The sequence below is a fragment of the Henckelia pumila genome, chromosome 3 (assembly GCF_033568475.1).
Source record: "Henckelia pumila isolate YLH828 chromosome 3, ASM3356847v2, whole genome shotgun sequence".
NCBI classification, from domain to species: domain Eukaryota; kingdom Viridiplantae; phylum Streptophyta; class Magnoliopsida; order Lamiales; family Gesneriaceae; genus Henckelia; species Henckelia pumila.
This window is the reverse complement of record NC_133122.1, coordinates 56,771,226-56,794,893: the sequence shown is the minus strand read 5'-3', so window position 1 is coordinate 56,794,893 and position 23,668 is coordinate 56,771,226. Positions and strand designations below refer to the sequence as shown.

Genomic DNA, 23,668 nt, shown 5'->3' with positions numbered 1-23,668 from the left:
AAATATCAGGCACAATCAGATAATCAGTCACAAACGAATTCATCCATTCTGATCTGAGGCTTCAATTCATATCTCAATATGACATTCTTTACTAAATTCTCATCGTTTCAATTTACTTTCTGTGTTTCTTTCATCTTCTGAACAGTTCTAGCTTACTTCCAATCGAAAATCATTCTGATTGGTGATATATTCATCTGAATATTCAAACCAGAATACACAGAAATCTGGAATCAATTCATCGGATGTCTATTTCATTCCTCATTTCTATCTCCAAATACCGACAATTCATATCATCTAACCCAAAATCATGGATAATATTCAAATTCTTCTATCAGTTACGAGCCAACAATCTTAAAATACGCTGAAATATCGTCAAAGGATCAATAATTCTCAAAATCAAAAGAAATAAATCAAGATTGAGAAAATCCCTCAATCAAGGTCATCCAAAATCAAATCTTCTGGATAACAAACTCTACAAAGTGAAAACAACTCACTTGCATCACCCAACTCAGAATGAGTGAATCAACACAGGCTCTAAACGAAAGCAATGTGCCATGAGAGCCAATCAATATTCAATCATTTCAAGAATCATATTTCCAATTGATGTAATCGATTCAGCATAATCAAAGAAAAGACTCAACTGTAACTGATATGCATATCATCGTCTATCTTCTAAACCTCAAAAGCAACATTCAATTCATCAATTCATCAAGTCTCTATAAAATTCCAGTTCACAACTTAAACTAAAGTCGAAATCTTACTGGAATATATCTGTCATCTCTATTCATCGGCATATCTATCAATGCTGATTTAGATCTTGAACATATCTAGTTCATCGAATATACTGATTTCGGAATATTTTTGTAATCAAACATCATATATAAAACGAAATCACAAAATCTTAATTCAAGATTCTATATTATATCATCATTTTCATATGCACATTATGTTCTTGCTGATCTAATTTAATCGCTTCTTATCATCAATTTTCTAACAATCTGTAACAGGTTATTGCATCATCATCTACCATGCAACCTAACAGATATCTCAAATACGAAAACAATCATATTCAGTTTCAGTTCTTTGAAGCAAAATCATGTTCAGTCTCATTTCATCAATTCAGTAGTTCCATTCTTCAGTTCAATTCACAAAGTCTCTTTTTTGATACAGAGGTAAGATATAACACAGCTTCCAGCTATCATATATCTATTGCACCAATAACATAAACAGGTTAAAACAAAATAAATCTGTTACCTGCAATTTCAGTCTCAGGTGCAATTTTATCTTGATCCTCTGTATACTTCTGGAACCATTCTTCATTCAAATCATCTCAGAATCTGATTTACTTAGGACATCGCCTAATACATCTGCCTGAACTGTTTTTACACTAATCGTTAGGATATCTCCTCCCACAATGCGTGTAATAATCATTAGCATACTCTACATTCAGAACCAGACTAATCTGTCTCAGTTCGCTATAATTAAAGAACTACTTCTAGACCGTTCATCTCATATCTGCTCTAAAATAGAAATTGTAGCTAAAGTTGTGATTATCTCACATACTATGGCATGTCTACAATTTCATTCTTTCTGCCTCATCATTCAAATTTAGTTCTCTTAGCCTTATCTATGTCTTTTATAAAATGTTTCAGTCGTCAACATTTATTCAGACATAATCCTCGAATTTAAGCCACAACTAACAATTCAATGTTGAGCTTCTTCATCATCATCATCAACAATTCAAAGAATTGTAGTAAACTTGAAAATCAAATAAGGCATTCTCCAAGATTCAAAATATTCGACTTCTAATGGGTATATCTGTCTTTCTGATCATTTCTATCTGTTGTGGCAAAGAATCGTTAATCAAAATCTATTCTGAGCACTTACCAACAAATAAATATACCTCAATTCTGTCAGAATTTCTTCATCAAAATCTATCAGCTGGTTGCTAGGTCTTGAAGTTGGTAGACAGTCAATCTGATACGATATTCATCTGTATCTTTCAGGTATTTGAACAACTGGTCAAGTTCTTCAAGCCAACATCTACCTGCAATATCATCTATTCATTCGCTGATATTCTGTTCTGTTCAATCAGAGATACTTCTTTCAGCTGAGCAATACTGTTCTGTTCAGTCTGACCATACCATTCTGTTTAGTCTGGGGTGCTTACATCACCCAAAGAACACTGTTCTCTTTGATTCTGGGTGCTTACATCACCCGAGGAAAAATCTTATAACAAAATCAGTAAGAAATTCAAAAATTTACAAATCAGTAAATCAGGCAGTTGAATTTCAAAGATAGATCACGCTCACATGCAATTTATCAAATCATCAAATCATCAAATCGAGTAATGCATAATCATGCAATACTATAAATGCATGTGACTCAATCTACCCCGCTCAGCTTCTATCTCAGTCCAAGAAACTTACGCTCTGATACCACCTGTTATGGGGACTTCGGGTTGCTAATCTCGTCTTAGGACAACAAATGATTAATTAAACAATTAAATCAAACATTAAAAGAATAAATAAACCAAGAGCACAAATTTTTTTTTTTTTAAAATTCCATCACCTCGCTCGATCGGTCAAACTTCACCGATCGAGCGAGCTATAAAAATCAAGCTCTCGGGTCTGCATCATTTTTGGTCTCGCTTGATCGGTCAAATCTTACCGATCGAGCGAGCAGGAAAATTCAAGTTTTTTGCCCAATAAAAACAGGCCTCGCTCGATCGGTGAAATTCACCCGATCGAGCGAGCTCCTTTTCCAGAAGATGACATCAATATTTTCTTGCTGTCAAACCTTGCATCATCAGTCCAAATGAATACAATATCAACTCAATTCATGGTTTATAAATTCTAAAACATGTATATCAACATGTATAAAGTTTCAAGTATCAAATCATGCATTTAATACATCAATCGAATAGCGTAAAAACATGTAACGATAAGCTACACTAAGTCTCAAAAGTGAGCTTCTAAATCACAAGTTCCATGTCAAATTCAATACTATCTAACTACCATTCTTCAGCTTAAACCCGAGTCCACACTTGCTAACTCTCGCTTCCGAGCTATCAACGTCATTTCAGACTAGCTCCTGCCCCATCTGTTGCAATGCACACATACAAAACAAAGCAACAGCAGGATAAACTCCGGTGAGAAAACATTCTTAGTATAATTGACATATAAAGCGTTAAATAAATCATATCAACTCTATTTGTAACGACTCAACAATAGAGTAAATAACGCATATCTCGATTAAAAATTGATTCATATATCATCGATGCCATCAAGATTCGTAACCGATCTTGACATGGATATCCATCTATCGTAGTCATTCTTGACTCGAAAATAAGACCGCCTCAGACCTTGGCATAGAATCAATTCAATAACATATCATATCGTAATCATAACGACTCAAACTCAAAGATCCACTACCTGAGATGGATCGACAACATCAAAATCAAATCAAAACAATAAATACGTATGTGGTTTTGGCGGAACAACTCAAGAAACGTCATTCTCAAGTTTCAAATCCCTGACTCGCGATGTCGTCATTATACCTTCGTATTTCTTCTGTTTTGAACGCTTCAAATCTGAAACATAGCATCAAAACATTCATATCAATCTTCATTCTAGTCAATCATTTTGGAATCGAATCAAAATCATCAATATATCGTCAATCAACATCATTTCAAACCTCACATCTTCTTCTTTGGTTCGAATTCGGAGTCTTGATTCGTTAGCCTTCTAACTAGTCTGAAACTGAGAAATAAAATTTCTATATCATCGATAAAATCTAAAAGAACATCTCATCTCAGTCATAGGCTATCAAAACGGCTTCAAATCATCAATCGACGGCGTAGCGATTGAAAATCGATAACCGACAAAATATCGAAATCAATTCGAACTTCATTTCAATATTCATATTAACAATAATCATCACATATCAGCTGAATAACCATATTCCCAGCATATCAGAAGTCTAAATTCAAGATACATGCTTTGAAAACTCATTAGAATTCTTACGGCTTCAAGTAACAGATTCGACGTCGATACGGAATGATAGAAACCATCAAAACTCAAGATTCATGCTCAACGTATGTTCTTTCCAACATACGGATTTTGAAATGTATGTGAAACATAAAAATACTTACACCAAATTGAAGTCCTCGTCGCAAGGATTCCAAAACACTTTTCGGAATCGAAATCGGACAATCGGATCAAAAGTTACGGGGTTTCGAAAATCAAAAATCAAAAGAAAGGAAGAGGATCTCGACCTCTGTTCTGAAAATTCTGAATTCCACATTTGGAATACATGTATCATGCTGATAAATCTGATTAAAAATCGGATATGTATTGCATATTTGCAATTTAACCCCTCAAGTCTTCATTAATTGCAATTCAGTCCTAGGCCTTCGTTTTAATTCAATTTCAATCCAAAATAATTTAAGAATATTAGAATTTAAATCGAAACTATAAATATTCCCAAATTAAATATACTCGGATTAAAATTAAATAAATTCGGATTAATTAAATAATCCCGGCCTTTTGCATTCTAGCCCTTCAAACTTCGATATTTGCAAATCAGTCCCTGATCGGGTTGTATCTTCAAAATTAATCTTCTTTAATTTTCGAAACATGGAATTTAATCTTAAATTCCATAAATATTCAAATCGAATATTTATTCTTTTAATTTAAGAATTCTCGGAATTTAATTCTCAAAATCCGTAAATTCTCAAATTAAATATTTTCAGCTCGGAAATTAAATCTATCATTTCCATAACTTCTCAAATCAATATTAGCCCATAATATGGAATTTAATTCTCAAATTCCATAATTAATAATTTAATATTTTCGAGTTTTACATAATACAACTCCTCCAACCTGCTGGTGAGCTAATGCAACTCATGGGATGAGCTAAGGGTGACCTGCTGGTGAGCTAATGCAACTCATGGGATGAGCTAACACAATTCTTGGGATGAGCTAAGGGTGACCTAAAATCACAAACAAGAGTGTTAGGGGGAGGACGGAAGATGTTCCGGCGTATTCCCTCCAACGCTCAAGTCAAAAGCGAGGACAGCGAAATATAGTGAGTGAAGTGTGTGTATCGAGAGCAAAAACTGGAATCCAAATAATGAAAGTGAACCTGATATTTATAAGAGAGATCTCCGAATTTGGCGCTTACCTTCCTTATCAAAAACCCAAGAATCACGGGATTGTAATCCCGAGTATTTAGGCGGAGATCTCGCCCAAATCTTGTCCCGCAAAGCAAACACTGATACGATTTATCTGAATTGACTGTCGACATCAAGACACTATACTTCTGCCCTCTAATGAGCAAAATTGGAAAAGTGGTGAGTGAGCTGTTGTTGAACCTTGGGAGCTCACTCGGGGCCGACCTGAACTCGGGAGCTCACTCGGGGCCGACCTGAACAATAGCACCTGAGCGCCGTTGGCAAGCTTTGCTGAGCTGACCTTGGGAGCTCACTTGAGCTGACCCGACCTCAAGATCTCACTCGGGGCCGACCTGAACAATAGCATCAGAGCGCCGTTGGCAAGCTTTGCCGAGCTGACCTTGGGAGCTCACTTGGGCTGACCCGACCTCAGGAGCTCACTCGGGGCCGACCTGAACAATAGCATCAGAGTGCCGTTGGCAAGCTTTGCCGAGCTGACCTTGGGAGCTCACTTGGGCCGACCCGACCTCGTTCCATAGGGTCATCGGAGGAAGATGCGAGGGATCTTTTCCGAGCTCCCGAGCAACCAAGCTCCTGAGCTTCCGAACTCCCGAGCTTTCGAGCTCACTAGGCCGAGCTCCCGAGCCGACCTGAAATAGATGATGGGGGAGCTTAGCCGAGGTCCCTAACCAACCTGAAGCTGATAGTGAGGGCTTTCAGACTTAGAGTCATCGATGAGTTGAGCTAGTTTTTTTCGAGGGTATCAAAGTTATTTATGTGTTTGATATTATAAGATGATAAGTGTTTGGTATTTTAAGATGATGATAAGTGTTAAACATATATATAAAAAATAAAACATTTTTTTTTAATTTAGAAAATGAATGTTCACATCCAAGTCGAGCTCTGATCCAATTGAGGTGGGAAACATCGGCAGTCCATATATATGGACCTGACCCGGCCTCGTCACTTACAATTAATGCTTATTCTTTTTCGAAAAAAGAATCAATGTTCAAAGTTACGTTGTTTTGATATATCTCCAAATTGCCCGCACAATGCACAACATTATTCGGGTTTGTCTGATGATTTTTTTTTATTGGGGATTTTATTTTTTCTATGTTAATGGTTTGAATTTGAATGAAATATTTTAAACGGTTAGTCTAGATTTAATTAACTAGATATTTTTTTAAGGGGAAACGTTTTTTTTTTATGCAATAAGTTGTTCATTTTTTTTGTTTTGATCCATTATATTAGCTTTTCAAAATTTGGTACACTAACTTTTAATATTCAATGATTTTGGTCCGTGCCAGCATTTTTCGATGTCATATGAGCAGTTGAACCAAAATATCCGAAAACTAAAAGTTATTGTACCAAAACAAAAATTTAAAAAATTAATAGATCAAAACAAAAAAATAAACAAATTAATGAAAAAAAAATATATTTTTTATAGAAAGAGAATTTTTGAAAACAAAACATGTTATTTAAAAATTATTATAAAATCTTAGAATCATACGAGAATTAAGCAATCATATATATATATATATATCCATCCTACCAGATTATAATTACTCAAACTTTATTCACAATTTCATCCTCACGACCCTCCTTCAACTTGAGTTTCCCTTGTTCTTCATCATCAAAAGAAGAAGCCTGATCAAGATCCACGCATTTATACCACTTGGCGCACACCACATAGACCACAAAATCCACAACAGTTAGCGCTGCAATCAAAAAATAAAACTTGTCCATATGCCCCGTATTCAAATCCTGAGGAATCCAACCAGGCTTGTTATTTTTTGCAGTGATCCCCATTACCATATTCACCAGCATGGTGCTCACAAAGTTCCCCAAAGAAATGGAAGCCATGCACAGAGAGCTTCCGAAGCTCTTGATCCCATCCGGGGCCTGCCCGTTAAAGAATTCCAGCTGCCCCACATACATAAAAACTTCCGAAGCACCCACTAGAACGTATTGTGGAATCTGCCAGAGTATGTGCATGGAGCTGATATGCTGTCCGGGTATCACTTGCTTAAGCCTGGAGAGTTCTGTTAAGCCTGCAGCGATCATGGCTAGCATGCCGATCACGAGTCCTACGCCCATGCGCTGGAGCTCGGTTAGGCCTTTGGGGTTTCCACTCACTCTGCCAGCCAAAGGGACTAGGACGTGGCTGTATATTCCTGTGCAGATTAGCACACTCAAGATGTCGAAAACCGACATGCTGGCTGCAGGGAGGTGGAATTTGCGGATTTCGGAGTTCATAACACTTCCCTGCTCCACGAACAATGAGGCCATTTGTGTGAAGATTACCGAGTATATGATCGTGCACAACCATATTGGTAGCATTCGGAAGATGCATTTGGCTTCCTCGACTTGTGTTACAGTGCATAGGCGCCAGGGGTCAGCTGGGCCCAAGCAGTCTTCTTCTGTCATTATTGCTGCCTTATCAAGACACCTGAAAAAATATGGGAGTACTACTTTCAAAACTCTCAAAGATATTAGGTTAGACAATATTAGCTATCTATGACACTTACACAAATTCATCGGTATGACGAATTTTTCGACTTCCTTTGATGCTAGATTCAGTCCCTTGAACCTCAAATAAAGTCTGGCCTTCTTTAAGGGTAACATTCCATTTCTTGGTTGCAGCGACAAAGACTTGCATAACTCGCGGTATTGGGTTCCCACATGGTTTTATATACCGGTAACAGGGCGAACCTAGAAGAAAAGCTATTAGTGCCAAAACGGCTGAAGCCGTAGCCGCCCAGAAACCAAGTGTCCATTTCCCAGTATCCTCATAATACACTAATACTGTGTTTGAAAACAAAGAGCCAGTGTTGAGAGCAAAATAGAAGTAGCAAAAGAAAGAGGCCTTGGACTTTCTCTGTTTCGAGTTTGACTCATCAAATTGATCGGCTCCTAAGGTTACTATGGTGGGCTGGTGGCCACCATAGCCAAATGCCACCATGTATATAGCCAAGTGGAATACAATAGAGCCGTATGAAGAATTTGGCACACAGATTTGCTTGCCATCTCCACAGCCATTAGGTTTCAACAATAAAGTCCAGGATGACACGGATACAAGCACCAAGCCCTGGAAATTCGAAGATTTCGTGATAAATTATGTGAGAAACTAGAAATATAATCGTTTCAACGAATTAGTTTAAACAATGACAATGAAATATGTTACCAGAACAAATATGCATTGAAAAATTGCGCAGGTGAGATAACGGCCCCAGTATGAATCGCTGAGAAATGCTCCTATGAGAGAGCACAAATAAACAGTTCCAGTCCATTTGCTGACGTTGTTTGCGGCAGCAGCATTGTCTTGCTCAAGAACTCGAGTTAAAAACAAGACCAAGTTAACCCCAACAGCGAAGAAAGCTAGAGTTGCGAGGCCTTGATTTACTGCACCATTGAAAGAGCCGAATTTATCTAAAAAACTTTAGTTAAAAAACATGGTAAAAATTTGGATATTAAATGAAAGAGAAATGAACCTAGCAAGATAAATGCTGCGCCCCAGCCTCCTTTTGAAGTGTTCTTTTTGATGCATGGTTTAAAGCAACCAGCATTTGTTTCACCATTTGACTCTTGAATCTTTCGTGATCCAGTTTCCTGAAATATCAAAATATAAATTAATAATACAGTGCACTCTAAATTTAGACTAAAAGAAATGTGGTTATATATAACCTTTGGTGCTGTTTCCATCATCAAGGTAAGAAAGTCAATTGGAGTGAATCAAAGCTTCTGCAACATAATGGACACAAAATCATTAATATAGAATTGATATTAGATATGCATGCAGTGCCAAATCCAAGATTCTTTAGTTTTCAACATATCAAAATTTTCAATCATATTATATATGCTATAACATGGTTTTTTTTTTTTGTGACTTGAAGGGAAAGAAGCAGAAAACTGATCTTGAAGATGCTTGACAAACAAGTGCACATTTATACACAAAATATAGCAGCAATGAAATCATGCGTTATTATTGGAATTTCGGGTCATTTTCATTATCATATTTTTTGTGGAGGCATGATCATTTTTTTACCTAAATAAAGGAGATGCTAGTGGACGAATGCAATGTTAAGAGTACAACAGGAGTTAATTTTGGCCATAAAATATGCCACTTTCTTGAATCGTTTTCAAATTATTAAGTGGATTTCCACAGTTTTTTGAAGATGAAACCGCTGTCTCTCTCATCTTTTACTTCTTTCAAAGGAGCAACACAACACATATATTGTTTGCGTGTTATACATTATATATATATGTATGTTACCTAATACCTATTTTAGGAAAAACAGACAATTAATTATTAATCCTCTAACTTGTCACGTTTTTTTGCAAAATACTATTCTTTAAAATCTAAACGAAAAACTTTAACATGAATGTATTTATTTTGAATAAATCAAAGTAATTACTCTATACCTCTTTGCCTAATAATATATATTCAGTATGAATACTAACGTCTAACAATCAAGTATATAACTTTTTACTCGTTTTCATGGCGCATCATGATCACTGCCAGTGCCCATCCACGATTTTTTTTTTTTTACAACATACCAACAAATATATAAATTTTTGTTATCATATTCATATATAATACATAGAAAATTAAATTCAATATACAAAAATTACCTTTTCCTGAATTTGACGAGAGATAGAACAAGGAGCTCTGGTATGGTGCCGGATTCCAGGGAGGGCAAAGATCTCGTGTCGATGATCAACAGTGTCGATGTTGGCCGTAAAATGATTCCACTCAACACGAAAAATTCAAAACCAATGATACTTATTGTCATTTATGGTGAAACTCGACACCGCTACTTTTTTTTTTTTTACTGATCTAGGTAGTCGTTGATCACAAAGTCTGAAACTTAGATCTCATGTGTATTAATGTTGAACTCAAGAGGAGTCGAAAAGATCACAACCTTTTCGTCTAAAACAATATAATTCCCAGAGAAAGTTATGAGATTCGAACGAGAATATGAAAGAATATGTCTAATAATTTTTCTGCTAAGATTGGGATTTTAAAGAGATTTGGATACAACAAAATTCCTATCAAGCTCCTATCTTCACTCAGTCTCCCAGGTTTCAGTTTTGACTTACAAACTCTTGGTGACACTTGGACTAGGACTTCACGAGAAATAGGGAAAAACAAATTTGAAGAGAAAACAAATTTGAAAAAACTTAAGTTTAATATTCGATTTAGTTCAAGAAAAAAATAATAATCGATCAGAGTACTTTTTTTTTTTTTTAAAAGAATACAATATAATTAATAGTGCACTATATGCCCACTTCATGCTCATCATGTACAATAAATGAGTTGAACGGTGCAATAAATGAGTTGACTTGTACATGGTGGACATGAAGTGAGCATATAGTGTAGGGCACCATAAAAGAACTCTATATATATATATATATATATATATTGTTTTTACGAGGAGAATTTTAAAATTTTGTTTCTCAAATTTGTGATTATATTTATGGCCACGTATGTTTCTATTTGATATAAACTACCTCCGGATTTTTAGCACTATTTAATTTAATTTATTTTGTTAGTTTGTTCCGACAAGGATGCTGGCATGCCATATATATATATATATATATATATATATATATATATATGACATAATCTTATTTTATTTCGCAAGTTAAGAATATATAAGTTATGAGTACCTAAATCCCAATAAGATTATTTAGGGTATATGATATTCAAATAAATTTAAATTTTTATGAAAAAACAGATAACTTTAAGTTCAATAAGATATGAAGATTTTGTGTTGTTTTACGTGAATTATTGATATATGATATCATGGATTACAAATATTATCTTACTAGCTAAGTTATGGAAATTATTAATTTATCCTTTTAGCATTAGTCGGATTGAAAAAATCAATTCTAATATTTGTCGAATATTTAGTACTCTAAAAGCAGGTTAATGTGTGTGTATATAAATAAATAAATAAAATCATAATAATAAATAAAATCATGTGAGATGAATAATAAATATTTGATGTGGCTTGAATTTTAGTTCTAAGAAACAAGATAATTTTATAACTTAATCCACATTATTCAACCTATTTTTTGAATAGCTTAAAAAAACCTATTATTTGAATATTTGAATATTAATTTATTGTTATTCTTATTATTGATATTATTATTTTTAGTTTATCTATATTTGTTAAATGTATAAATTACAGCATTTAAAAAATAATATCTGAAAATTATAATAATTTTTTTGATAATCTTGTAAATTTAATTAAGTTGAAAATTATAATAATTTTAATACTTAAAAGTAGTTATATAGATATTATCTAAAAAAAATTTAAAGGAGAAATTTTGGATCAGGTTTATGATAATTTTTTTAAAAAATTATTTTAATTTTTTGATAATTTGGTACCTTTTTTTATTTATAATTATAATATTATTTTAATTAAAAAAACCCACAACAGCTACCGCGCTCAGTAATCTCCTCTCTGCACGGGTTTAGCTCAGGTCTGTATCTCGTCTATAGCCTCCTCTTTCTGCCCCGATTTTTGTAGAAAAATGGTGAAATGGGTGTAATTTTTGGTTCATTATCTTAGTAGGTTCAAAATTTTGGGGAAGAACCAGCTAGTTGTCGCTAATTTTTAGAGTTTTTATGTAGTTGATAAAGTTGAAGAATGTGGATACACTATTTTAGTGTTTGAGGTTTTGTACAGGTTGAATTGCCTTGAACTTGCTCAAGTTCACAGATTTGAGTGTGTTTCCATCATTTCCCTCTCCTAATCATCAGTATTGTTAGGTTGGAGAGGAATATAGATCTGGGAGGACTGGGAAATGACATTGAACTAATGGAAATTTGGTGAGATAAGAATATTGAGTTTGATTTTGAGAGTCCAAGTTACATTTTTTGAAAATGAGGTATACCTCTTTGAGTTAGTTTTGTTTGTGCTTTACTTTTAACTGGTATTTGTAAAATGTTGATCGAATGAACTAATAACGTGGGGAATCTATTGAACTGCTTTGGTTCGTCTGGCAACTTTTTGCATGCTAATGAGGAAGGAAATATAGTGTATTAGCTATCGGTGGGGAATTTCGCTATGCAAATTATGCACACGATGGCACTAAACCTAGTTCATTTGGTTAGATAGCCTAACCACCATCTGTTTAGTGACCGGATTTGTTTAAGTTTCTTCCTGAAAGGGTGGTAAGTTTTTTGATTAAAGATTGATTGTCCATGCAACCGTGGACACAATTTTTTCTTTTCCTGATTTAGAGTGTTTCAGTTGACTTGGATGGAGTAAATGAATTAGATTGCTTTCGTCTTGTGGAAGTTTTGGATGAATGTATGATATGGAATTACTTTGTATTACCGAACTGTTGCAATGGGAAATGCTTGTTATGGAACATATTCACATGCTTTTAATTAAAAAAAATATGCTTAAAACTGTGTTGGACAGTAGCGTCCGATTTAACTTAACTGGTTTTGCTTAAAAAATAATTACTTGCTTTAGTTTCTTGATGGTCATCATCCCATCTTCATCCTAATATCTGGGATTTTTCTGGCTGTTCTGAAACATAGTTTTTGGTTTTTTTTGGCAAATTGGGTCTAATTTAATTTGACTTCATTTCATAGGTTGCACTTAGAAAATGGCAGCTGCTGCAGCGTCAAGCTTTCAAATCACGGCATTGAAACCAACTCTTTTACCAGCAAGAAATTTATTTAGGGCTAGTGTGGCAAAAGTAGGCACTAATTCCCAAGGAACCCCCCTGTCCAGTTTATCAAGTATATCATCAGGAAGATATCTCAGACGTAGTTTCACATCATCTCCTGCAAGACTCAACAAAATAATCACCAAGGCATCGTCTGAAGCTGGTGAAAACAAGCTTGGATCTGGATTGGCCATTGATTTGAAAGGTTTTTTTTTTTTCCTTCTACTTTAGAACAATTTTAGCATGAAGATATCATACAACCACATGATTCGTTTCGGCTTCCATAGGTTGTAAGCTATTATTTGTAGGCCATGCCGAGCAAGGTTCTGTAAGCAATGTAATTATGTAAAGGTCCATGAAGTAAACTCAATGAAAAGGCATTTAATTATAAAATAGAGTGAACGAAACTACAACAATTTTTAAAGGGATCCGATAATAGTAGTACCTTTTACTGGAGAATCTGGATAATTTGAATGACAGCTAAAGTAGGCATGGATTCTGGTTACGGTTCTTAGATCTTGAATGTAATTTTTATAACCATAATTCATCTTGATCTGATAAATGGAACCAAGTGATGAAGATCTGTTTATGAGTAAGATCATTTATGTCATTTTACGGGATAGTGGATGTTATGATTTACCTGGTATGTAAACGCTGCTTATAGGTAAGAGGGCATTTATTGCTGGTGTAGCTGATGATAATGGATATGGTTGGGCTATTGCAAAATCATTGGCAGCAGCTGGAGCTGAAATTCTCCTTGGCACGTGGGTGCCAGTAAGTTTATGCCTAAATTCCACAGCTGCATTATTTTTGAAGTCCATTTTCTTGAGTTTTGAACTGATTGTGGAATTTGTGATGCAGGCATTGAACATATTTGAAACTAGTCTACGTCGTGGGAAGTTTGATGAATCTCGTGTGTATGATTTTTCACTTACATCCTGTTAATGATTAATTCATATCCTCCACATGGCAAAGTGACAGATTCTTGTGCAGGCTGCCTGATGGTTCTTTGATGGAGATCACTAAAGTTTATGCATTAGATGCGGTTTTTGACACTCCTGAAGATGTTCCTGAAGACGTAATTTCGACATATATAATTTCAGCAACACCAAAATATATTTAAAAAAATGTTTTTTTTAACTTTGCTACTTTGTTTCATGTCCCATTATGCAGATAAAAGCGAATAAACGTTATGCAGGATCAAGTAATTGGACTGTCTCGGTACAATTTATAGTTTTGCCATCTTTTGTTCTTAAATTTATCCTGCATGAGGCTAAGTCATTTTGATGGATTCGGTTATAAGCACAACCAATTTTGTCTTTGATCATAAAACTTTCTTGGTGTTGTAAACGTGTGCCGATTATGATTCTCGTGGTTCATAGCACAGATCCCTTGTCGATTTTTGTAGGCCCACGAGTCTCATCAGTCTTGAATCACGAAAAGCATTAGTTATTCAAAAAAATAAGTATATTGTGGATTTGTTTATTACCAACAGTGGTCTCAATTCTCAAAAATCAAAATGGAGATGACTAATCTTAAAGTCATGCTTCGAATGTTATCACAGGAAGTAGCAGAATGTGTGAGACAAGATTTCGGCAGCATTGACATTCTTGTTCACTCTCTAGCTAATGGGCCAGAGGTACTGACTCATGAGTACTATGTGGGTATTATCCGTTGGCTTCTTTAACGAAACCCTTGAAAACTAGGTTACGAAGCCTCTGCTTGAAACCTCAAGAAAGGGATATCTTGCCGCAATATCTGCATCTAGTTACTCTTACGTTTCCTTGCTAAAGCATTTTCTTCCACTTATCAATCCAGGCATGTCTTTTCAAGAATATTAACTATTATTTATCTTTATGATTATTTAGTCATATAATCACATTGAGATTTGATACTTGAATTTAAGGAATGGTTTTGCTGCAGATGGTTCTTCAATATCTCTAACGTATATTGCTTCTGAAAGAATAATCCCAGGGTATCTACACGTTTTCATTATATCTAATCTGGCTATGGCTTTATTTCAAGTTTGATAATTCTGTAGATAGCTTTTAATCATAAATATTGAACAGCTACGGTGGTGGCATGAGCTCTGCAAAAGCGGGACTAGAGAGTGATACAAGGGTGCTTTTATTAACAATAACCATAGTTACTTTTGTTTGTTTTTTGTCAAAATTTTCTCGCATTGATTCATTGATTGCTTCAGGTGCTTGCATTTGAAGCAGGAAGGAAACACAAAGTCAGGGTCAACACAATATCTGCCGGTATTTGTCTTTTGCATTTTTTATTCTATCATAGCAATTTGCCTGACATGAATAAACAAACTACTTAACAATTTGTTGTGGAGCCATGTGGGATATGTAATTAGAAATAGTTGTGCAGAGAGCTTAATGTGCTTGTAAATTGCATATGCTGATTCTTGTATCTAAAGTTCAGGCCCATTAAGAAGCCGTGCTGCTAAAGCTATTGGTTTTATTGATATGATGATCGATTACTCCCTAGAAAATGCCCCTCTTCAGAAAGAATTGTCTGCAGGTAAATCAGGAAGACGCCCCCGTTTGTTCTTTGCATCTACTTTTCCATGAACTAAATATTCTTTTGCACCAATTGGACAGAGGAGGTGGGGAACACTGCAGCCTTCTTGGCATCACCACTGGCTTCCGCCATTACCGGTGCAGTCATTTACGTCGACAATGGTTTGAATGCAATGGGAGTGGGTGTCGATAGCCCCATATTTAAAGACCTTAACATACCTAAAGCCAACTAGTCCAAACTATGTGGAAACTTATTACTGGATTATAGAGGATTTTTTGGTCATAATCATGAATGGCTCGGCTTGCAGTGTCTTCTCTCTGGATCTGTCAATTTTGTTTATTATGAGCTAGTCGTTGAATGTAATGTAATGTAATGCACATTGAAATGCAACATGCTTCAATTTGTGAGAATGACACGACAAAATTACCCTATGTTAGGTTTCATTTTTCGTAACGTCATTTTACCTTCATTTCTGTAATAGTTATTCAATTCAAAAAAAAAAACTCTATTAATGTCATAATTTTCAACTGTATTTTGTATCTTTAAATATTCACAGTTTCACACCATTAAAAAACAAAATATAACATTATACCACCAAGCCAACACAATATGATATATTATACAACCATAACCAAAATATTTCAATCACAAACAAAATCAATTATATACTGCAATGTGTAAAACATTGCACTTGCTACAAAAGGTTTTTCTAAATCTAATCCTAATAGCGAGAGCAGATTACTGCCCAAAAACTACAGATTACTGCGGCAGAACTATACATTCCAAAAGTTTCAGTCCAGGCTGAAATCATAATAAGCAAGAAACGGCAACCCTCACGACATTTCGTATAGCTCATGCGTGGCTTCTTTTACGCTTGCAATTCCAGTTACAAATAGAGTCATCGCCAACTTCAGTAAACTCTGATATTTGCATGATGTGGCCAAAGTTTCGGGAAAACTTCTTCACTTGTGGAGCATGTATCAGCTGAGAGTCCGTGGGAATTGAATCAACTTGGCTAAAACCATTATAATTTGGTTCCTGTTTTGCTTCACCAAAGACTGTATCTCTGTGCGGCATCAGCTCTTTCCCCTCAGGCACAAGATTCTTCATCAGCTACAATTCATAAGCCAGGATCAGATTTTGACTTTTGATGTCAACAACAAAAAAATTCATGACATTTTTAGTCACTTACTTTCCAATCATCAAAGTCGAATCTGAAGATGAATTGGTGGCTAGCAACTACTCCATTCTTTATGTCTTCTGCAGAAGGACCATTTCTAGGCACTGGAACAGAAAAATCATTACCAATCCAAAAGAGCGCATTACAAAATATGAACCAAAATATTTCCATAAGAACATTAACAAGAGGCATACTTGCTATTTGAGATCCATTTTCATCTACATCTATATGCACTCTTTCATCTTTAACCAGGAAAGACAGTGCAAATAAATTCTCAACCGTCTGAGCAAAAGAATTCCGGTTGAACATCAAATTTTCCACTGGAGCATTTTTCTCCTTCTTTAATACCTCAAACATTGTGCGCATGTTTCTGTCAGTGTCCATAACCACTTCTGCAACTTTTTCCAGCTGTTATTTGAACCAATTGTGGACAAAGATAAGTGAACAAGCATATGTAAATGGAAAAGCACCAAATTTAAAGATCAAATGAAACTAGAGTTCGCCAAGATTTAACAGCATAAAATTGATCAAAGAAAAATTAGTGCTTGACGTTTTAGTAACATGGTCAGAAAGTAATCTGAACAGCAAGGATTCTGAGGAGCATGAATAAATGCAAAGAAAGTTTCTCTGCAAATGTCTCCAAGCAGCAACTTTGATACACAAGCCCGCTAAATGATAAGGTTTCAACTTTCATTGCAAATTTTTAAAAACAAAAGTTTGGGTTTTACAGGATAGAAGTTCAAAATATGCTACTAGTAAATTACTAAAACTCAGTTTTCCATTCTACCTCCTTTGGTCTTGCATCCCTTTTTGTTCTTGAACGTTTTGCACGAACAACCAATTTCCGTGGCTTAAGCTCATTTTTCATGGGTCCAATCCTGAAGGAAAAATAGAAGAAAATCAATAAATTCTACCATACTAACATGCACATTCACCAGCTTAAAAATGAAATTTTGAGGCAAAATAATGTTGCGTAATTTTAGAACACTCACATTGTCATGCAAGTATGTCCATTCATGAAAATGGATGAAACAAGATCACCAATGTTCTTCCATGAAATTATAGGATCAGATCCTGAAATTCTCTTGATACCTTTCCGTCGCCCAAATTCTCTTATCAAACATGATAAAAATTCAGCAGGGGTAACGCCTCCACTAGTATGTGTCTTAACAGAGGCCACCAAAGAGCTTGTCAGGCCCAGCAAAGTCTCTGCATCAGCTACTTGCTCCCTAGGCTTGCTGACTGAAATTCACACATTTACACATCACTCTTACTATAATCGTTCATTTTAGTTTTTCAATTTTAAAATAATCAAAATTTGAATTTATCTTTGGATATAAGATAAAAAATTTATGCACACAAATTTTGTGTGCATAGATTATTAGTTTTAAAAAAATTTAAACGAAGTAACAGGGCAAAGCTGTTAGAAGTTTAATATCTTGTTACCTTAAAATCCTATAAGCGTTGAAGAAAACGTTTTTCATATATTTTTAATGCTGACAGATGTTTTGGATGAAGAAAATTATAAGTTTGGTGCCACTGATTCTGTAGGACCCTTTCATTAAGAAAAAAGCACGCCCAAACACAAAAAAAAAAAAAAAAAAAAAAAACAAAACAAAACAAAACAAATTCTGAGAGCAATATTCATATGATTCAAGATTCAAGATTCAAGATCCAGTTGCAACAAACTTTCGCAGCAGCATTCTGCAAGCCTAACAGGTAAAAGGACTCGATATCTTTTACAAACACTAAATTTCAGACAAGAATCTCTGCTTCAAAACAACACATGCACAAGACGAGCGAGAGAAGAGCATAAAAAATACCATGTTGATGCATGATTTCCACTTGGTTCATGATGGCCATAAACTTATCCGAATAGCCATTTGTTATTTCGTCTTTTTCCTCTGCAAATAACACCCCAAAAAATCAGAAAGGAGAAAACTTCAAAGATCAAGAAAAACACTATCAATCGGAAAAAAAGAAAGGCCATTTTGCAAAAAAGCACCAAACTTTCGTCCCGTTGATGCCGTTTGCTATTTCAAAAGAATCAATACAGAGCAAAATACTGAAGGGCCATTTACAAACGACAAAAAACACCAAATATCAATACCATTGATGCGATTCTCTATCTCACGATAATGGGAACGAATAGTTCTGCTCTTTGATGCAATATCTTCCTCCTGAGACAACTCCTCCATATTCAACTTCACTTCTATCGCAGACATTTCTTCCATCATTCAGAGTGCGTGTACGTGTGTGCTTTTTTCTTGTTGACCTGAGAATATCAAAGGTTTTATAGAAAAGTTCACCGTGTGTACGGTCAGTTAATGAGGTGATTCGAAGAGTCAATTTCATTTTCATGGGAGGGAAACCATTACATTTGTTACCTCTTGTTTGAAAAGTTTCAAAGATCGTGTCTTGGAAGATTCTCTCAATATTGTTTTGTTTTAAAAAAGAAATAAAATATTCTCCGAGTGTGGTTGTGGCCTGTGGGCAAATAAATTTTGGGCCAATGTTGTTGATCACATTCAAAATAGTCTTGGGCTTTAGCTACAGTTAAGTTGAAAATTTGACGAACCACCCCAATACCTTTTTACAAAGCCCAAATATATATATTTTTCAGTAAAGCCTTCGATTTATCCTCAAAGAAAGAGGGGAAGGAAGTTGATTAGCTGAAGACGAAGTTGGTAGCCACTGGCATTCACAAGGTAATTTCTTGTTTTCTTTTCTCTTTTTTCTTTTTCTTTTTTTTTATGCCGGTTTCGGGATTGGTAAGGTAATTGTGTTTCCTCCTTGAATTTTGGGTTCGTGTAGTTGCCATCGAAATTTCTAGCGTTTAGTCATAGCTAATGAGTTTGTTGACTGTCGTTTCATAAAAATTGCGTAAATGAAGACATTCGATGTTGGTTTGATGAAATTTTCATGGGTTTGTGATATGAGTTTGATGCAAAAAAGATTATATGGTTGGTTTGTAGAATGCCAGCAATTTTGTGGAAAATAAACTTGTGTGCAACATGCTTGAACGTGCTTTGCTCATCGTATGCGTTGTGAAATGGGTGCTTGACAAAATGCCCTTGAGAACTTGTGTGGGTGAATTTCTGTCAAGCTTCAGTTATTTTCAATCCTTATATTTGCATTTTTTTTAAGCTTAATCGTTACCCAATGGAGATATTACTAGATTGTATGTATTATTGGAATGGATATAAGAATCTTGTTGGCTATCTTTTTACAAAATCCAAATATGAAATTTCGAACCTTTCTCATTGAAGGGATGACTGCCTCTGGGATGACTGCCTCTGTCGATGTTCGTTAAGTCCATTAATTCATTTTTACAAGAATGCACAAAATCATATGCTCATATCCACCACGAGATCGCTCTATGTAAGGGAACACAATCGGTTCCAGAGGAATCAACTGCGAATTGCATAATTTATTGTTGGTATTTCCATTTTTACACCTTGTTTAATTATTTGTCGGCCTTTTATTGTTCTTGATTCTCAAATGATGTTGTGAATTATCAAAAGATTGTATTTTGGTTAGCTATGTATTTTGAATCTTGCTTCAATGGGTTGAGGGCCTCTCCGTATTGTGAGTGCAATTTTGTTGTAATTACTTTTATTGTTTTTTTTCTGTTGAATAAAATTTGGATATTTCTAAATTGAGTTTCAAATGTTTTGGGTGTCAGATTGCTTGTGGGTTTTGTAAGTAAACTCAGGACTGGACGTGAGCTCCCCCGGTAATCTAGTTGTTGGTGGGGCTGAGGGGAGGCAAGAGATGGGGATTATTGCGAAACTGTGAAATTATAGTTTTAGAAACATAGCATATAATTTACTTTTTTCTAGGAGATTATTGTCACCTTCCTCTTTTTTTTTTTTTTTTATTTCTTTTGAGTGAACTCATTTTTTTTACACAGATACCACAAACGTTTTAGTTTAGTCGTGTTAGTTTGTAAAACCCTCTCTTCTATTTTTGTGCTTTTGTCTACCGGGTTTAAGAGTTTGCCTTATGTTTCTTCAGTGTATGTATTGAATCCAATAGAAAGCTCGAAAATCCAAAGATAGACTGTAGCCCAAGCTCCTCAGTGGAGGAGGAGAAGTAGGAGATTTTTAGTTTTTTTAGGTATTGGTATATCTCGGAGTGATTTCTGCAGGGTTTGTTCAAAAATTTTGCTTTCTTCAGTTTGTGTTCTCTTTTGGTTTTGATTTCCCAAAGTTGATTGGTAAATCTTGGCCAGAATAAAAGTTGTGGATTAATGGATAAATTTGGTTCTGTGTTTTCTTTATCTAACAATAAAAATATATTTCATAGAAAAAGATATACACAGATATGATCTTAGAGATGGACACTTGCAAGAAAACTCCTTTTCTCCTTGCCCCTAGCCCAAGCCAGTAAAACAAAACAAGAATGAAAACTGAAGGATCCTCTAACCAACTGTAACATGTCTATTTCCCTCTACCTCCGACATATTCTGTGCGTGCGCACACCAGAGGCAATCTTTGGATCACTTTTTTGTGGTATTTGTCATGGTCATGATCTCTATCATGTAGGAAATGAAGGTTTCTCGGCGCCTTGGGGTGTGGAAGATGGGTGTAGTTAATTACTTAGAGGCACTTAAGCTGCAAGATGAACTCACATCCAATAGAAAAATAAACAAGATTACTGATATTCTTCTGTCCCTACAACATCCCCCTACATACACTCTTGGAAAAAGGCGAACTGATCACAACATATTGGTTTCCGAGTCTGAACTGAAAGCCGTGGGTGCAGACCTTCACTATACACAACGTGGAGGCGATGTCACGTTCCATGGTCCTCACCAGGCCATCTTGTATCCAATTATCTCGTTGAGAGAGATCGGCTTAGGGGCAAGAAAGTACGTGGAAAAGCTCGAATCAACGATGATTGAGCTGGCATCTTTACACGGTGTTGAAGCTCGTGCTGGACAAAAAGGTGAAACGGGAGTGTGGGTTGGACAGAGAAAGATTGGCGCAATCGGAGTACGTATATCTTCTGGGATTACATCTCATGGGTTGGCATTCAACATCAATCCTGACATGAACTACTTCAAGCACATTGTGCCATGTGGGCTTGCAGATAAAGAAGTCACTTCTTTGCAAAACGAAGTAAAACAGGTACTTCCTCCCGATGATGTAATTCATGAGCAGTTGATTTCTTGTTTTGTAAGAACATTTGGATACACTGATATTATTTGGAAAGATTATTCATCTGTAGATTCATTTGATAAAGAAAGTTGAATATTAAAATTATCATAATCTTTACACTCTGTACTTGACTTCTTATATTTGGTCATTTTATTTATACAGCTCACATTCCTTTCTTTACTCATCCAATTTTGAATATGCATTTTGCTAGTACTTTAATGGAATCATTTAGGCACACATGCATTAGATCTTATCTAGCTCGAACTTAATGCCTAAATAAAACCTCGAGATTGATCCTTTTGGAGTGGAGGGATTAACCAGCTTTTATTCTGGTACCAAACAGAGTTTACAGCAATCAATTTATTCAATATGTTTTGGGTTTGAGTTTAATGTGTAAAAAAAAAAACATAATTAAAGATTATTTATTTTTCACGTGAAAATTTAATTTAATAAGGTGAGTAATGTGGCTTCCCTCGTGATTAAGCCACATGGCACATGTTCTTGAATATTTAAAGATTGGCTAGCACATTGGTACGTAACAGTAGTCAAATCAGTATCACATCTTCGAAATTTCTTTATGCCGAGTCAGATTCACATTTTTCGACTCGGTAGATTCAATCTTGTGTTGAATCTGAACTTTAATTTATTGTCATTTGCTGATTACTTTTTACACGGAAACACATGCTTTGTCAGACTTAAGCACGAGGCTACAGCCAAGAAATCACACTATAACTTCTTTTTATAAGCAATGCCAATGATGTCGTTCCTTGCTTCTTCATCTCTTTCAAACCATAGCTATGAGAAACTTCATCAATCAAAGATTAGCTTTTGTTCTTCTTTATGTTCTTGTATTGTTTCTGCAATTGCACACACACCCTTGTTTTGCCATACATTTGTCTCATGGAATGGAGAATTTATTGGCCTCTGGAGGAAGATTTCATTCAAGAAAATTGGTGGGTTCTGTTAATTCACTTACTGTGAATAAAGGGACGTTGAGTGGAGCAATGGTAGAGCCTGAGAAAGCTGTGGAAAATGGGTTGAGGCAAAGGCCTCCGAGTTCTTCCAATCCCACTCAGAATAGTCGAGGTCTTCCTTAAGAATTGTTCATTTCACATTGAATATTTTTGAAAATTGATGTAAAATTTTTCTGAAATTGTAAGTTTTATCCCTTTCGGCCTTCTCATTGAATTTTGTAATTTTGTAGGTATGTAATGCTTAATTTCCATATGTAAAATTAGGAGAAAGAGGGATCAAATTCAAATGTACTTCTCTTTAAATTCTAGTTTTATCAGATTATGATTTCCGGATCTACTTAGTAAAGAACTGCATTTTTTTCTCAGCATTAACTCATAAATTTTGAGCCCCTGCCACTAACATCATCCAGAATTATATGCAAACCATTGGATGGACGTTCAATATCCAGAATGAGATCTCATTTTTGACCTTACAAAACTGCTTTAACTAAAGAATCCTCAATCCATGGCGAAAACAATTTGGTACCGATTCTATGTAGTTCTATTTCGCTTTAAGTTTTATAAAGAAATATTTCATTAATTTTAAAGCAAAATCGCCTCATACAAATATTATTTTCAATTGAAATATGTTTTTTCGACATAAAAAATCAAAGAAATGATGCAACTCCAGATACTTTCAAAACCTATGAATTTCTCAAAATTTGTAAAAAGTTTGTTGAAGAAATCTATATATTTGAATAATTTTTTTCCCTAAAAGGTAATGATAACGATGAATTGAGATACTCGAGTGTAAAATATCTGCCAGATCATGAACAAATTTAGAAATTTAAGCAAGATGAAGCATTTTAATAAATTTGAGTAAAATTAATTTTGGTACACAAATAATTGATATATTGATATATATATATATATATATATATATATAAATAAGAACTGACCTAATTGATACATGATCTAG

At 35.0% G+C, this 23,668-nt stretch overlaps 4 protein-coding genes across 9 annotated transcripts; 2 read left to right on the top strand and 2 right to left on the bottom strand.

The window, feature by feature from the left end:
* Positions 1–6,730: 6,730 nt before the first annotated feature.
* LOC140886594 (protein NRT1/ PTR FAMILY 7.1-like) lies at positions 6,731–10,235 on the bottom strand. Of its 2 annotated transcripts, XM_073293254.1 has the most exons (6): positions 9,806–10,235; positions 8,858–8,914; positions 8,665–8,782; positions 8,358–8,575; positions 7,702–8,261; positions 6,731–7,622 (listed from the first exon to the last, which is right to left on the bottom strand). In XM_073293254.1, the coding sequence occupies exons 2-6, from the start codon at positions 8,876–8,878 to the stop codon at positions 6,740–6,742; spliced, it is 1,800 nt and encodes a 599-aa protein (XP_073149355.1). In that variant the 5' UTR covers positions 8,879–8,914; positions 9,806–10,235; the 3' UTR covers positions 6,731–6,739. The 2 variants fall into 2 exon arrangements, with proteins under 2 accessions (XP_073149355.1, XP_073149356.1); XM_073293255.1 differs by lacking the exon at positions 9,806–10,235 and having other exon boundaries at positions 8,858–9,060.
* A 2,564-nt stretch (positions 10,236–12,799) lies between these two features.
* Positions 12,800–15,853, top strand: LOC140886595 (enoyl-[acyl-carrier-protein] reductase [NADH], chloroplastic-like). Its single transcript, XM_073293256.1, has 12 exons — positions 12,800–13,067; positions 13,527–13,636; positions 13,724–13,779; positions 13,856–13,940; positions 14,036–14,083; positions 14,427–14,501; positions 14,569–14,680; positions 14,786–14,837; positions 14,932–14,983; positions 15,066–15,123; positions 15,296–15,394; positions 15,475–15,853. Exons 1-12 carry the CDS (start codon positions 12,800–12,802, stop codon positions 15,624–15,626), a joined length of 1,167 nt encoding a protein of 388 aa, XP_073149357.1. The 3' UTR covers positions 15,627–15,853.
* Positions 15,854–15,997: 144 nt separating this feature from the next.
* LOC140892831 (non-structural maintenance of chromosomes element 4 homolog A-like) lies at positions 15,998–18,848 on the bottom strand. The gene is made up of 7 exons (XM_073301839.1): positions 18,685–18,848; positions 18,398–18,478; positions 17,567–17,816; positions 17,362–17,452; positions 16,769–16,982; positions 16,587–16,678; positions 15,998–16,507 (listed from the first exon to the last, which is right to left on the bottom strand). Exons 1-7 carry the CDS (start codon positions 18,809–18,811, stop codon positions 16,247–16,249), a joined length of 1,116 nt encoding a protein of 371 aa, XP_073157940.1. The 5' UTR covers positions 18,812–18,848; the 3' UTR covers positions 15,998–16,246.
* Positions 18,849–19,222: 374 nt separating this feature from the next.
* Positions 19,223–23,036, top strand: LOC140887616 (octanoyltransferase LIP2, mitochondrial). Of its 5 annotated transcripts, none has more exons than XM_073294995.1 (2): positions 19,223–19,282; positions 21,122–21,897. In XM_073294995.1, exon 2 carries the CDS (start codon positions 21,125–21,127, stop codon positions 21,827–21,829), a length of 705 nt encoding a protein of 234 aa, XP_073151096.1. In that variant the 5' UTR covers positions 19,223–19,282; positions 21,122–21,124; the 3' UTR covers positions 21,830–21,897. The 5 variants fall into 5 exon arrangements, with proteins under 5 accessions (XP_073151096.1, XP_073151094.1, XP_073151095.1 ...); XM_073294993.1 differs by lacking the exon at positions 19,223–19,282 and adding an exon at positions 19,878–20,013; XM_073294994.1 differs by lacking the exon at positions 19,223–19,282 and adding an exon at positions 19,892–20,009.
* Positions 23,037–23,668: the final 632 nt, after the last annotated feature.

Coding starts and splice junctions, on each gene's coding strand:
- LOC140886595 (XM_073293256.1), top strand. CDS start 12,800: ATGGCAGCTGCTGCAGCGTCAAGCTTTCAAATCACGGCATTGAAACCA. Junction 13,637..13,723: donor TCCTTGGCACGTGGGTGCCA/GTAAGTTTATGC, acceptor TTTGTGATGCAG/GCATTGAACATATTTGAAAC. Junction 14,984..15,065: donor GACTAGAGAGTGATACAAGG/GTGCTTTTATTA, acceptor TGATTGCTTCAG/GTGCTTGCATTTGAAGCAGG.
- LOC140886594 (XM_073293254.1), bottom strand. CDS start 8,878: ATGATGGAAACAGCACCAAAG. Junction 8,783..8,857: donor TGATGGAAACAGCACCAAAG/GTTATATATAAC, acceptor TTGATATTTCAG/GAAACTGGATCACGAAAGAT. Junction 8,262..8,357: donor TTCAATGCATATTTGTTCTG/GTAACATATTTC, acceptor TCGAATTTCCAG/GGCTTGGTGCTTGTATCCGT.
- LOC140892831 (XM_073301839.1), bottom strand. CDS start 18,811: ATGATGGAAGAAATGTCTGCGATAGAAGTGAAGTTGAATATGGAGGAG. Junction 17,817..18,397: donor GGAAATCATGCATCAACATG/GTATTTTTTATG, acceptor TGTGAATTTCAG/TCAGCAAGCCTAGGGAGCAA. Junction 16,679..16,768: donor AAATGGATCTCAAATAGCAA/GTATGCCTCTTG, acceptor TTTCTGTTCCAG/TGCCTAGAAATGGTCCTTCT.
- LOC140887616 (XM_073294995.1), top strand. CDS start 21,125: ATGAAGGTTTCTCGGCGCCTTGGGGTGTGGAAGATGGGTGTAGTTAAT.